Source organism: Berghia stephanieae, chromosome 1 (genome assembly GCF_034508935.2).
Source record: "Berghia stephanieae isolate SIO BIC M18660-M18661 chromosome 1, UCSD_Bste_1.3, whole genome shotgun sequence".
NCBI lineage: Eukaryota > Metazoa > Mollusca > Gastropoda > Nudibranchia > Aeolidiidae > Berghia > Berghia stephanieae.
Window position 1 is genome coordinate 18,059,471 of NC_088360.1, and position 12,935 is coordinate 18,072,405.

The window sequence follows — 12,935 nt, forward strand, 5'->3', positions numbered from 1 at the left end:
ACAGGAAGTCTGTGTGTCCTTAGTTACGAAGCAACAAAATGGCGAGCACCGAAGAAGCTGGAGATAAGCCAAAGAGCAAAAAGATATTTGTGAATCACCTTGATAGTTTTCAGGGCAAAAATATCGGAAAGGTAAGATCTATAGGCCCGTACCTTTACGTCGGCGGAAGATTGAGTTTCATATTCTTATCTTTTTATTATAGAAAACAAATGAACTTCAAGATGCGAAAACATGTTCATTTTATTTACCTTACAATGACTATGACAACATACATCAACAAACAAATCAACTTGTTAAAACTGAATCAATAAATAAGTATTGTCATTAAATGAGTTGTACCCGCATGGTATTAATTTGAAATGCGACACAGTGCCTCTCATTTCTGTTCAAAACTAAACGTAGAGTTACAGCGAGGTAATAGTAATAGCAGACGACCTACACACAACTATTCACACTGATTCACACACTACACTACACACCAGAAGGAGTTTTGTGATTGCTATAAGGAATTTAATGAGTTGTAGCTACATGAAATCTTTTCTTTTGGTTTGAATTGATATAAAATCAATATTAATAAAAACCAGATAACATGTGATACCGTCCGATGAGACTTCTCATTTTATTCTCTTAATGACTTAATGCATACCCCATGGGAAACTTATAATTTTACAATGTCGATTTTTAAAAAATACTTCGGAATTCTCTTCTCTTCTTATTGGCTTTATTTCAAATACAATGTTTTATTTCAAAAGATTAACGTGAAAACAGTCTGATTCGGACATGGGCTTTATGACACAAGTACAAGTGCAACTGTCTCATCTATCTCTTTCATTTGATGGATTGCTTCAAATTCCAAAACACTTCTTTAATGTTTAACATTTTTCGTGGATATGAAATTATTAATATGCATTGAATAATGGGGGTGAAGTGGCTAAGTATCAATTCAGATTTAGTCTTGTCTCCTCAAGATATAATTAAATTGATGCATTTTTCTTTTCAGTTCCTTTCCCGATGTGTTGTTGGTGCCAGCTTAGAGGAGGCAGAAGAAGAGGATGACGACAGGTCTGTCAGCAGCTCTGTCATGGAGAAAAGTCGTGAGGGATGCTACGAAATTGTTGGTACCCTCAAAGACAGGGAAAAACAAAAGCCAGATTTTGCAAAGGAGATCATAATGGTACTTTAACCCTATAGCCTATTCAAACAACCCCAAACATCCACATAAATTGAGGTTTTACATAATGTCATAATTAAATTGATTTGTCATTGGAGTTGTAACATATAACTTCTTTTTCATATTTAATCTTACTGGCTTTATTTTGTTTCAGTTTGCTAAAGATCTTTATAATATTATTCTTAGCTTAAATCCTAAGCATTTCCAATATCAAAAAGCCAAAAGGAAGCTATGAATGTTTCAAGTAAATTGTGTTCATATTTTACCAGTTTCAAAACAAGGACCAGCTTTATGAGTACATTGTAGAATGTGACATTATTGTGTACGACATCACAGAGGATCCTGACCAGATCGATGAAGCAGTTTGGGCAATTTCAGGTAACGTTGAGACTTGTGCAAAGGATGTAATATACCAATGTATCATTATGACACACATTGAATGAAATCCTACATACGGTGACAAAACAAGTATCGTTTTGTTTTCCTTATTTGTTACCATTAAGGTTAAGGCATTGCACTGTGATCCGGGTGACCCGGGTTCGAGCCCCGCTACAGGCACTTTCGTTTTTTTCCTTGAGCAAGATTATTAACCCCCAATTTGCTCACTTGGACAACATGGGTGATTCCTGTTGACATCAGACATCTTGTTTGATGAGTTATCTATAGTCCTTCGTGGAATGCCTAGGCGACGATCTTATGATATCGTGGCGCAAAAGGCATAATTTATTTTGTTAATGATAATAATAATAATAATAATGATAATAATAATAATAATAATAATAATGATAATAAAAGATATTTATTCAATGTTAATTTCACTGAAAACTACAACCCCCTATTTTGACATACTTGTTTTGCCAGTGCAGAGGATAATTAATATCTGTAAATGTTTGTCAATGGTCAAGTAATTTGGCCAGTGATACAAAAATTAAGATTTAAGAATGATATCATATGTTTATAGACAATGTTCTCTTCTTTCTTCATGATTAGTTCTTTATTAAGTCATTACATACTATTTCAGTTGACTGAATCATTGTTCACTTTTACATACCAGAGAGCACTTATTTTATTTTATGATGGTATGATATTTTGGTCCTAATGATGTAAAAACAATGACTGACGTATATAAAATTATTAAACCTAAATTCATTTCTAAAATCATTACTCTAGTTGCTTTCTTAATTTGAGGAGCCCTTTGAAGCATTTATTTATGTTTTTTAAACAGGACTTGATTATTTTTTAATTTGCTTTTGTCATTTTCTCGTTCACTAGAAATTCACTCTGATCTTGAAAAGATTGACAAGCCTAAAATGTTCATCCTCGTTTCTACATGCATGACGTGGGCTAAAAGTAAACCCTTGGATCCTGTGAGTATCTTATTTTCTTTCTTTCTTTCATTTTTTTTGTTTTACTACCATGCGTGTATTTTAGCAAGTTCCAAGAATATTTAACTTTTTTTTCCTAATTTGGGGATTGCGTTATAATTGCCTTGTCTCAATTTCATTTAGTTAATTTCATAAGTTTGAAAACAAAATATTGTGAGTTATGTGTAATTTGTAAGTATTCGTGAAATATTTTCTTAGTTATTGTATTTGATATTCATTCCCAGGACGATCCTGAGATTCCATTTACTGAGGAGGACTACAGGAGAAGAAAGCCTCATCCCAACTTCAAAGAACACATTAGTGCTGAAAAGACTGTGATTAAATTGGGCAAGACGGTAGGAATATTTCTTAATTTATCATTTATCATTAAAAAATTGTTGCCCGACAATGACCAATACATTATTTTCATTATTATTATTATTATTAAACTGATAAGCATTTAGTCTCCAAATCATAATTTACATGATATATAAGATGCTTTCTAAACATATTTTGACCTTTTCAAATGGGATCTAATTCTATTCTAACATGATCTTACTGTTTTTACCTTGAAAGAAGTAACTGCTATTACTGCTCTCTTGGTGAAGATGGGAAGATCTGCAGTAACTGCCAGTTAATTAGGAAAATTATGGTTTGAAAGAATTTCTCTCATTGTTTAAGGTTTAATGGAAAATTATGAGCCTGTTGGAATAGCAGGTATTTAATCACTGGAGATCATTATGAATATTTTCTGTTGAATTTTTTTTCAGAACAAGGCAAAACTTGTGACATACGTTGTCTGCACCGGGTTGACCTACGGAGCTGAAGAAAACATCTTTCATTATCTTTTCAAGGTAATGTAATAAGTTGTCAAACAGAAGGGTTAATCTTTAGATTTCTTCTAAGGAATCACTAACGAGTGTCTTTGAAATGAATTAACTGTAATGATGTGTTTATATTTGTAAATAGTAATAATAATAATAATAATAATAATAATAATAATAATAATAATAATAATAATAATAATAATACACATTTATACAGCGCTTATTTTTGTAAATTATCAATTTGAACCAAAAAAAAAAAAGAGAATAAAAACATACAAAAGTATCTACAATACAATCAATTGATAGCCAAATCAAGGGTTCATAGCGTCAACAAAAGCAAATACTAGCTTGAGTATAAGAAAATTTGAGCGTTTATATAACTCAAAACCCACTAAAGAGTCTCAAAGCATTAACCAACAGGAATACATAACATGTAGGAGTGACATGGTGCTTGTAAGTCATTCATTTTTATTTTTTTGATGAAGACATTGCTGTTTATTTCTAGATTATGGTGAGAAAATATGAGTATATAGCCTTTCCAAGGACTCAACTTAGTGCTTCTCAGAGCAGGACTCAAGCTCTGGACCTACTGGTCCAAAGTCGAGTGTCATACCACAAGACCACAAAGTCACAATGATAGTATGTAAGGATTGAAAACAATAGCTTCCGTTGTGGGTATATAACTGCAAGAAACACCAGTCTTTTTGGATAGATTCATCCAGTTATATCATGTATTCTGACATACTGATTTGCAATGCTATAATATAAATGTTGCTGCTTGAAGCTCGAAGAAATAAATAATAATTTGAAATTGAATGTAAACTTCAATTTAATTACAAAAACAGATCAAATGAACGTTGCCAACCAATTTTTTGTTTATTCATCTTAACTACGCCACTACCACATTTTCTCATTCATCTGTGGTGTTTCATTCATCCTGTTTTGTTGATAAAGGGGAAACCCGAAACGTTCATTTGATCTGTTTTTATAATTAAATTGAAGCTTACATTCAATTTCACATTATTATTTAACTTTATTAATAAAGCATTGACTTGACATGAAAAAAAAAGGTTTTAATCTAATCCATCATGATAAAATTGAAAATTGTCAATGCCAAGAAAGGTGTATTGCTTAGCATCAGATTTTTCTCAAAATAAAATAACAATGTCAATATATTTTTAACATGTGAAAGGCAATTCATAATCTTTTGAACTTTTTTTCAGTCTGCCTGGCATAATGCCCCTCAGCTTCAATGTTTTGGAAATGGGCAGAACATCGTCCCAACCATCCACATCAAAGACTTGGCTGCGTGAGTATATAAGTACAGAAGATAATAAAATATTACGTTGAAGGAGAATGGAATTATTAATTACTTTTGGCACATCACAGTAAATAAAGACAAACGTAATGCTAAAACATTAATTTCATAATCTAATTTGATCTGCAAGCTCAGATCCATTAAGATATCATATTCAACAATGAAGCTAACTCTCCCTGAATGTTGTTACTTGTTTTTATTTTTTAGTATTTTTTTTTTTTTTTTTTTTTTTTTTTTTTTTTTTTGTTGGTTTGTTTAATTGGGTTATTTGATTTTTTTCTTAATTTGTTGTTGTTGTTGTCCCCCCCCCCTTTTTTTTCTGTGATAAGTAATGGCGTAATTTTTGTTCCTAGAAACATAAGATATTGATATCTCTTTGTCTCTCCAATATTGTATCCAAATCCACTTTACATTTCTTCTTCTTCTTCTTTCTTATTTAAGTTCTTTCCGATCTGCAATGTACTGTTCACAATGCAATATATACATCTTTTGTGTGTCTGCAGCGTGATTCAAAACATAGCAGATGCTCGACCTAAAGCAAGATATATTATTGCTAAGGATGATGCAGTCAACACCTTGGAGGATATAGTTAAAGTAAGCTTTCGTTTTTACTTTTAAAAACGGCTTTCATGATCTTAGATTCTCTAATTCAGTTTTGATGTTATAAAAAGATTGATTTTGATCATATTTAATTCTTTACTTTTTTGGGAGATTTTTTATTATATATACGTTTTAATTCTTCCCTTTTAAGTCCATAATTTTTTCAGTGGTAAAGTCATTTGCAACGCATTGCCTCAGCCAATATAATCTCATCAGTACATGCAAATAGATTATTTCCATGTACAGATTTATGATATTTTCTTCCTTCACATCCATTATGCCCATGGAGCCGGTGTTCATCCCAGTTTCTATCGCGTGAAACTAATAATAGCAATTGCTTGCTACCATTTAGATGGGATTTTAAGCTATCACAAAGCACTTTACACCAGATCAAACAGACCCAACTACCCAATCTCTGCTGGGTGGATAGGGGAGTCGAAAAATGATCTTGACATCCTCCGAGATTGATCTCGGTCCCTTTGTTTGTGAAGCGAGCTCTCTACCAACCGAGCTATCGGATATTTTCCTCAATTCCTGAATATGATTTTTTGTTTATTGCATAATTTAGACTTACAAAATTTGTCATTTATCAAATGAATGCTTTGTTCTTTTTTTGTTGCTTTTTTTATTAGATAATCTTGTTTTTGTTTGTTTGTTTATTTATTTATTTGTTTTGTTTTCTTTTTTTAAACTATTTTTTGTGAATACGATTTGCTTTACATTTTATTTTAGACTGTGAGCACCAATCTTGGCTCTGGAAAAATCAAGAGCATAACGAAAGAAGAAGCATTGCTAAGCAAAGACATTGAGGTAAGTTTGTGTCTTCAAGATTGTCATTCTATTATAATTTGCGGAAACTCTTCAAAGTCGTTTGACCTGTGCAGCCTGTCTTGTATAATACTATTGTTTTGTTTTGTTTTGTGAGGGTTTTTTTTTTGTCTATTTGCTTTATTTATATTTTTGTTTTTATTAAATGCGAGCCTTTTTAAATACAGGGTGTCCAAAATATCTTTCCCTGATTTCAAAGACTTATTATTCTAAAACCGTTATAGATCTTTGAATCTAATTTTCACCATCTTTTAAGGAAAAGTCATACATCTATGCCCATTAGTCATCAACCTTTATTACATCATCAAAGTTATAAAAATGAACATGGACTTGAAGAATTTCATTCTTCTCTTCTTCTACTTTGGATGCCACCAGTGCTATCAAATTTTCTTTGTGTAATGTGATTGCATGAAATGACATCGCCAAATGTAACTCAGCATCATTTCATAGCCTAGTTTGGCAGACTATTACAGGACGTGAAAACGATTTTTTTTAAAAAACAAAAAAGAAACAAACATAGAAACAGGTTTTCTAAATTTACTGAGACACAAAGTAAATGTTTAGTATTGGCAGGTGCACAAAAGAGTTATAGGCCCATCTTTGGTTACCGTGAAAACAATTACTGTAAATGTCTATTTAGATATGGTAGAATTTTATGCTGCATCCCATCTTTGTAAATATCAGCCATAGATAATTTTTCAGCAAGTAAGCATTCCTCCACTTGTAGAGATAAGCTGTTCGTGAATTTCTAAACGACACGTTTCCAGATAGATGAATTGGGAGCGATGGGAATGATGGCCTGGCCATCTGGGTCACCACACATTTCTCTGTATGACCTTTTCATATGTAGCTACATCAGAAACAATATTTATTCAGCTCCCATACCAGATGTTGGCATGATTACTATGAAATGTAAGAGTCATTATTGAATCCATCTCACCTCAACATAATCTACAAATCACACTGAGGGAACTCGAAAATATGACTGATTCAGTAACTACGTTTTTGTGGTATTTTTTCATTGAAAATGATTGTTAATTCTTTAAACCAGGTGATAACATACATTTTATTCAATGGTTTATATATATATATATATATATATATATATATATATATATATATATATATATATATATATATATATATATATATTATCTCTTTGGATGCCTAAGCAGCAAAATATTTCAATTCTGCACAAAAAACTTGAATTTTTATTTTGTTTGATTTAACATTGAATATTATTGTTGGTTTCTTTTCTTGCTCATAATTTATTATTTTTCATTTACAGCAAGCAGACTTTGATATGCTTCTTGTAAACCTCCGAATGGATGCCGTGTTTGTGAAGGAGAATATGCATATCAGCTGGGTGTCTGAGGCTGGAATGATCGATAATATTTTACCAGTCATCAAGGAATACAAAGAATCAAGAAACCTTCAGGTGGGTACATATTATTTTTAAGATCCTTCTTTTTGACAAGGAAATGACTTTTTCTCATATTTGGAAGTCAATTTTAGTGTTGATCCTTCCGACCAAAACCTGTTATATAGCATTGTTTATAAGACTTGCGAGTCTTAATTTTCCTCTTTGTTTTGGTGTAGGTTGTTTTTTGTTTTTTTTTTTGTTTTTTTTTTGGGGGGGGGGTTTAGGGTTTTTTGGGGTTTTTTTTTTTTGTTTGGTTGTGTTTGTCTTTTTGGTTTGTTTTTTTCTTGTTGGTGGTGGGAGTGAGGGGGGGGGGGGGGGGATTATATCTTTTGATAACTTTTGCAATAAATAATATATCATTTTTATTTTTTTTCTTTCTAGCCCCTCCGTGCAGTGATCCTTGGCCCTCCAGCTGTTGGTAAGACAACTGTGGCCAAACAGCTATGTGCCTTCTATAAATTGCACCACATTCTGGTCAAGGAAGTCATTGACGAGGAGTTGGAGAGCTTGGTAAGACCAATCATCGTCAAAAGTCCTCTATTCTACAATTGGAGTCATTGCAAAATTGTCTCATCCTATAACTATATTTTAATTGATTTCTTCTTAATAGATGACTATTTGGCCTTATCTGGCCATGCATGAAAGTTATACACCGTAATGTAATGTTACCATTCAAAACGAGAATGATCAGAATAATCACAGATTTTGTAATTCAGACTTATTAACGTTATCCTTTACAATGTATCTTATCATTATTTAATGTTATCCTTATTACATTGCTTATGTGTTCATCTTTCTTAATCGTAATATTCAATTCAATTTAATATTTATTTCTTATCAGCATGTGTGCTTTTAAAAATTTAGATAGATAATAAGAGCTTACAAAAATAATGAAATATCCCATATATAGCTTATTGGCTTTTGACTAATAGTTTCTTTTTTAAATATCGAAAAAAAAAAATTATGCATTCATAATAACAAAGTTTCAAAGATAAGAGTTTTAAAAAGATTAAAAGTCTAGACTAGCTTAGTTTTTGTAAACAGCAAGTATTTTAACATCACGATTTCTATTCAACCATTTCTACTTTTTAAATTAGTAAGTTAATTGATTCATTTTTTTGCATCCCAACTCTAGCAAGCCAAAACCCGCCGTTCAGATGAGGAAGATGTGGAGGAGGAAGAGGATAGTGGGGCACAGGAAGCTCAAGAGTTGTTGGATCAAATCAATGAGAGTAAAGAAAACAACAATGGACGGATTGAAGATCAGTTCATCAATCGATTTATCCGGGATCGACTCAAGTCCATGCCGTGCCAGAACCAGGGTTTTATTTTGGACGGTTACCCCAAAACTGTTGATCAGGCAAAGGAACTTTTTGCAAGTAAGCTACGTACAATGTTAACTTTTGAACTTTATTGAGTTAAGGACCTGAACTTGCACGACTAGGTCATCTTGTTATTTTGGACGGTTACCCCAAAACTGTTGATCAGGCAAAGGAACTTTTTGCAAGTAAGCTACGTACAATGTTAACTTTTGAACTTTATTGAGTTAAGGATGAACTTGCACGACTAGGTCATCTTGTGGTATGAAATTTGTCTTCACACCAGAAGGTCAAGGGTTTAGTCGTTTGTTTAACGGCACATAGTTGAGTCCTTGAAAAAGGCTCCTTACTCACATTCTCTTACCATACCCAGGTGTAAAATGAGTACCTGGCTGTTAACAGTGATTTCTTTGTCTGAAAATAATTGTATATTCGCCTAACAGGCATCGTGTCTTGTCCTACATGTTGAGTTTAGGGATCCCTTGTAAAGTGCTTTGAGCACATTTTTTCTATTGTTGAATATTGTTCTATATAAATGATCGTGCTATAAAAGATTGACCTTTTATGTTAAATTTTTCTTTTTCACCTCCATAATGTATGGAATATGAATGATTTTTATTAGGATAGTCGAGTCATATAATGTGAATATCGGACTCTATCATTTTTGGACCTAGGAACCTTGGAACCCAAATATACAAACTTACTGTGTCAGATTTATGTTTAATGTGATTTGTACATCGATAAAAGCAGAGTCTTTTTGTGCATGAACAATCTTAAATTCTGCCATTGTTTTGTTGTTATGTGGTCTTGTGGTATGACACTCACTTTGGATTGGAAGGTCCTGTGTTCGAGCCTTGCTTGGCATATCTTTACTCACATTCTCTCACCATACTCAGGTGTAAAATGAGTATTTGGCTCTCAACAGCGTTGTGTCTATCAAAAGAAAAAAATGTAATATTGCCTAACAGGCATCATGTCATGCCCTACATGTTAAGTGTTGCTTTTGGCCAGGGACCCCTTGTAAAGAACTTTGAGCACGTTTAGTGGATATTGCACTCTATAATAGCCAAGGTTTGTTTTTTTTTGCTTTTTTTATTTTATTTTTTTTGCTTTTTTAAATTACCGACAAAACCCTTTGTGCCATAATCAGAATTATAAAATTTAGAAATTCTGAGACAATAAAAAAAAATTGTACTTTAAATGCAAACCTTATTACATTATCTTAAAGTCAATAGTTTAATTTTTTTCTTCATTTATATTTTTTCCAGATGAAGAAGACGAGGAAGAAGCAGCCGAAGGACAAACCAGCTATGATAAAACAATCATGCCAGAGTTTGTCATTAATCAGGACGCCTCAGATGAATTTTTGAAGCAAAGAGTGATGAACCTACCCGAGTCGGTTGTTACAGGCACCCACAACACAGAGAAAGAGTTAATTCGTCGGCTTCAAGACTACAGAAATGCCAACAATGACGACGATACCGTTTTCAACTATTTTGATGAGATTGAATTCCACCCTGAGAAAATTGGTAATTCTTTTTCTAACTAAAAAAAAAAAAAGAAATTATTAATGAAAATATTATTTCTTTTTCTTTTTCTTGAATTTATGATAATACCATTGATTAAGACAGATATCTCACTAGATAATTAAGACGTCATTATGTTTCCTGTTCATATATTTGCATAAATGTTTATGTATAAAATGCAGAAAATGGTTCATGATTGTTTTTAACGTTGTTATTATTATTATTGTTTTCATCATCATTATTACCATCATCATCATCATCATTAACTTTATTAATATATATTATTATTGTTGTTATTATTATTATTATTATTATTATTATTATTATTATTATTATTATTATTATTATTATTATTATTATTATTATTATTATTGTATTATCATTATTTAATTCTTTTTTAATATTTTATTTATTTTTATTTTTTTTTAATAATCATAAATGAGGTATGTTTTTTTCATCAATATTCAGTGGAATTTTTTTTAAAAGACACTTTTATCATAGTTGAATGAACTTTTAGTTAATTAAAACATTATCATAAACGTCGGTTTTATATTGGCTTTCTTTCTTCTCCATCAGATGTGGATAACGACAAATCCGAGATGATGAAGGACACAGTTGAGAAAATCAAGAAAATATTTGGCAGTCCGAGAAACTATGGTATGTAAGCCCTTGATCAAATTATAATTATCCCTTTATCACAACGTCACACCTATATACAGATCCACCTACTGACATCATTCGGACGGTGGCATTTTGAGAGGATCGTCCTGAAAATTAGGCCATAAATAACTGAATAACAATATTACTTATATTATCATTTATTATGTTTTGAATCACACAGCTCATGATGTTTTGTTCTAGGCTGACCGATCATCTGTTACAGTATTAGATGGATATGGAATTGCTTCACATTTAGTACAATATTGAGATGTCTGGGTGTGTTTTTTGTTTTTTGTTGTTTTTTTTTTTTTTTTTTGTTTTGTTGGGGTTTTTTGGGGTTTTTTTTTTGTTTGTTTGTTTTTTTAATTTGAAAAGAAATCGCCCAACATCATGAGGTTTCTTTTTAATATGCATTTATTATACGATTTTTAATTTATGTGATAAATAGGCCCCACTCCAGAGGAATTGGAAGAACTCAGACGTCAGGAGGAAGAGGCAAGGTTGAAGAGGGAGGCAGAAGAGAAAGCAGAGAAAGAGAGGAGAGAGGCAGAAGAGTTGCAAGAGAGAAGAAGGAGGCAAGAAGAATGGGTAAGAGATCTTACTTCTTTTTCTTTTCTTTTGTTTTGTTTTTTTTGTTATTAATGTTTCAGACCATTCTAGCTATTCACTGTTTAAAGCCGAGGCTAAATTTCCTTCAAGCTACAATTCTTCCATAGTTAGTCTGGTTATTACTGCAAATTTGGTTTGTTTTCAACAAGACAGCTGTAAACATTGGGCAAGCTGTATTGTTAATGTCTTGGTTGAAATGATGAAATAAAATGTGTTTTGTATTGGGGTTGCACGATTTTCTACTTATTTGACTCGAGTCAAAAATCTTTCTCTTTTTTTTTTTAATTTTTTTTTTTTTGGTTCAATATCGTGTGATCTCTAATTAGTCTAGAAATTAATCACAAATAAAATTAACAGAACTGTCATCAGTCAAATTGTCCATACAAAGTTTCAAAGCTTATTTTTTGGTTCCATTTACCATTTTTTTCCCCACTTTCATGTATGTTGTTATCAAATTGTGTGATTTATTGGCGAAAGCTTTAGATTGAATAAACTTTGAAACTTCGTATTTTTCATTTGTACCATTTAGATGATAAATCATATCCTCACCGACTTGACCTTCAAACCGTCTGGTATCAGTATAAATCTCACATGTTGAATTATTTAACAATTCCCATTTACCTATTTCTACAGTCTCAGAGATTGAATGAGGTAAAGAGAGAAGAGTATGAATCATGAACTGTTCGTTTGTACCATTTAGATGATAAATCACTGACTTGACCTTCAAAATATTCTGGTATCAGTATAAATCTCCACTCCCATTTTGAATTATAAAACAATTTAATTTACCTATTTCTACAGTCTCAGAGACTGAATGAGGTAAAGAGAGAAGAGTATGAACTGTTGGAAGCCCAATCAATCCCTCTACGAAACTACCTAATGAAACACGTCATGCCAACCCTCACCCAAGGTCTCATTGACTGCTGCAAATCCCGACCTGAAGATCCCATTGATTACCTGGTTAGTGATCAGAAAACGAGGCCTCTCATTCTTAGAGCATTTTTAAAACCTGTTTATTCTCTTAAAGAGCTTTTTATATAGCGCAATATCCACTAAATGTGCTCAAAGCGCTTTACAAGGGGTCCCTGACCAACAGCAACATTTAACATGGAGGACAGGACATGACGCCTGTTAGACGATATTATAATTTTTTCGGACAAAGACAACGCTGTTAACGGCCAGGTACTCATTTTACACCTGAGTACGGTGAGAGAATGTAAGTAAAGAGTCTTTTCCAAGGACTCAACTATGCGCCGAGCAAGGCTCGAACCCAGGACTTTCGGATCCAAA

General features: G+C 32.2%; 1 protein-coding gene across 1 annotated transcript in view; it reads left to right on the forward strand.

The window, feature by feature from the left end:
* LOC144969373 (adenylate kinase 7-like) overlaps nucleotides 1–12,935 on the forward strand; it is a 16,498-nt gene continuing 3,563 nt past the window's right edge. The window contains exons 1-16 of the mRNA XM_078908484.1: nucleotides 1–131; nucleotides 1,001–1,174; nucleotides 1,441–1,549; nucleotides 2,444–2,538; nucleotides 2,781–2,891; nucleotides 3,306–3,389; nucleotides 4,586–4,671; nucleotides 5,184–5,274; nucleotides 6,013–6,090; nucleotides 7,397–7,546; nucleotides 7,913–8,041; nucleotides 8,667–8,910; nucleotides 10,119–10,379; nucleotides 10,953–11,033; nucleotides 11,485–11,624; nucleotides 12,447–12,605. Coding sequence (XP_078764610.1) covers nucleotides 39–131; nucleotides 1,001–1,174; nucleotides 1,441–1,549; nucleotides 2,444–2,538; nucleotides 2,781–2,891; nucleotides 3,306–3,389; nucleotides 4,586–4,671; nucleotides 5,184–5,274; nucleotides 6,013–6,090; nucleotides 7,397–7,546; nucleotides 7,913–8,041; nucleotides 8,667–8,910; nucleotides 10,119–10,379; nucleotides 10,953–11,033; nucleotides 11,485–11,624; nucleotides 12,447–12,605 — 2,085 coding nt within the window. The 5' untranslated portion in view covers nucleotides 1–38. The remainder of the gene's footprint in view (nucleotides 132–1,000; nucleotides 1,175–1,440; nucleotides 1,550–2,443; nucleotides 2,539–2,780; nucleotides 2,892–3,305; nucleotides 3,390–4,585; nucleotides 4,672–5,183; nucleotides 5,275–6,012; nucleotides 6,091–7,396; nucleotides 7,547–7,912; nucleotides 8,042–8,666; nucleotides 8,911–10,118; nucleotides 10,380–10,952; nucleotides 11,034–11,484; nucleotides 11,625–12,446; nucleotides 12,606–12,935) is intronic.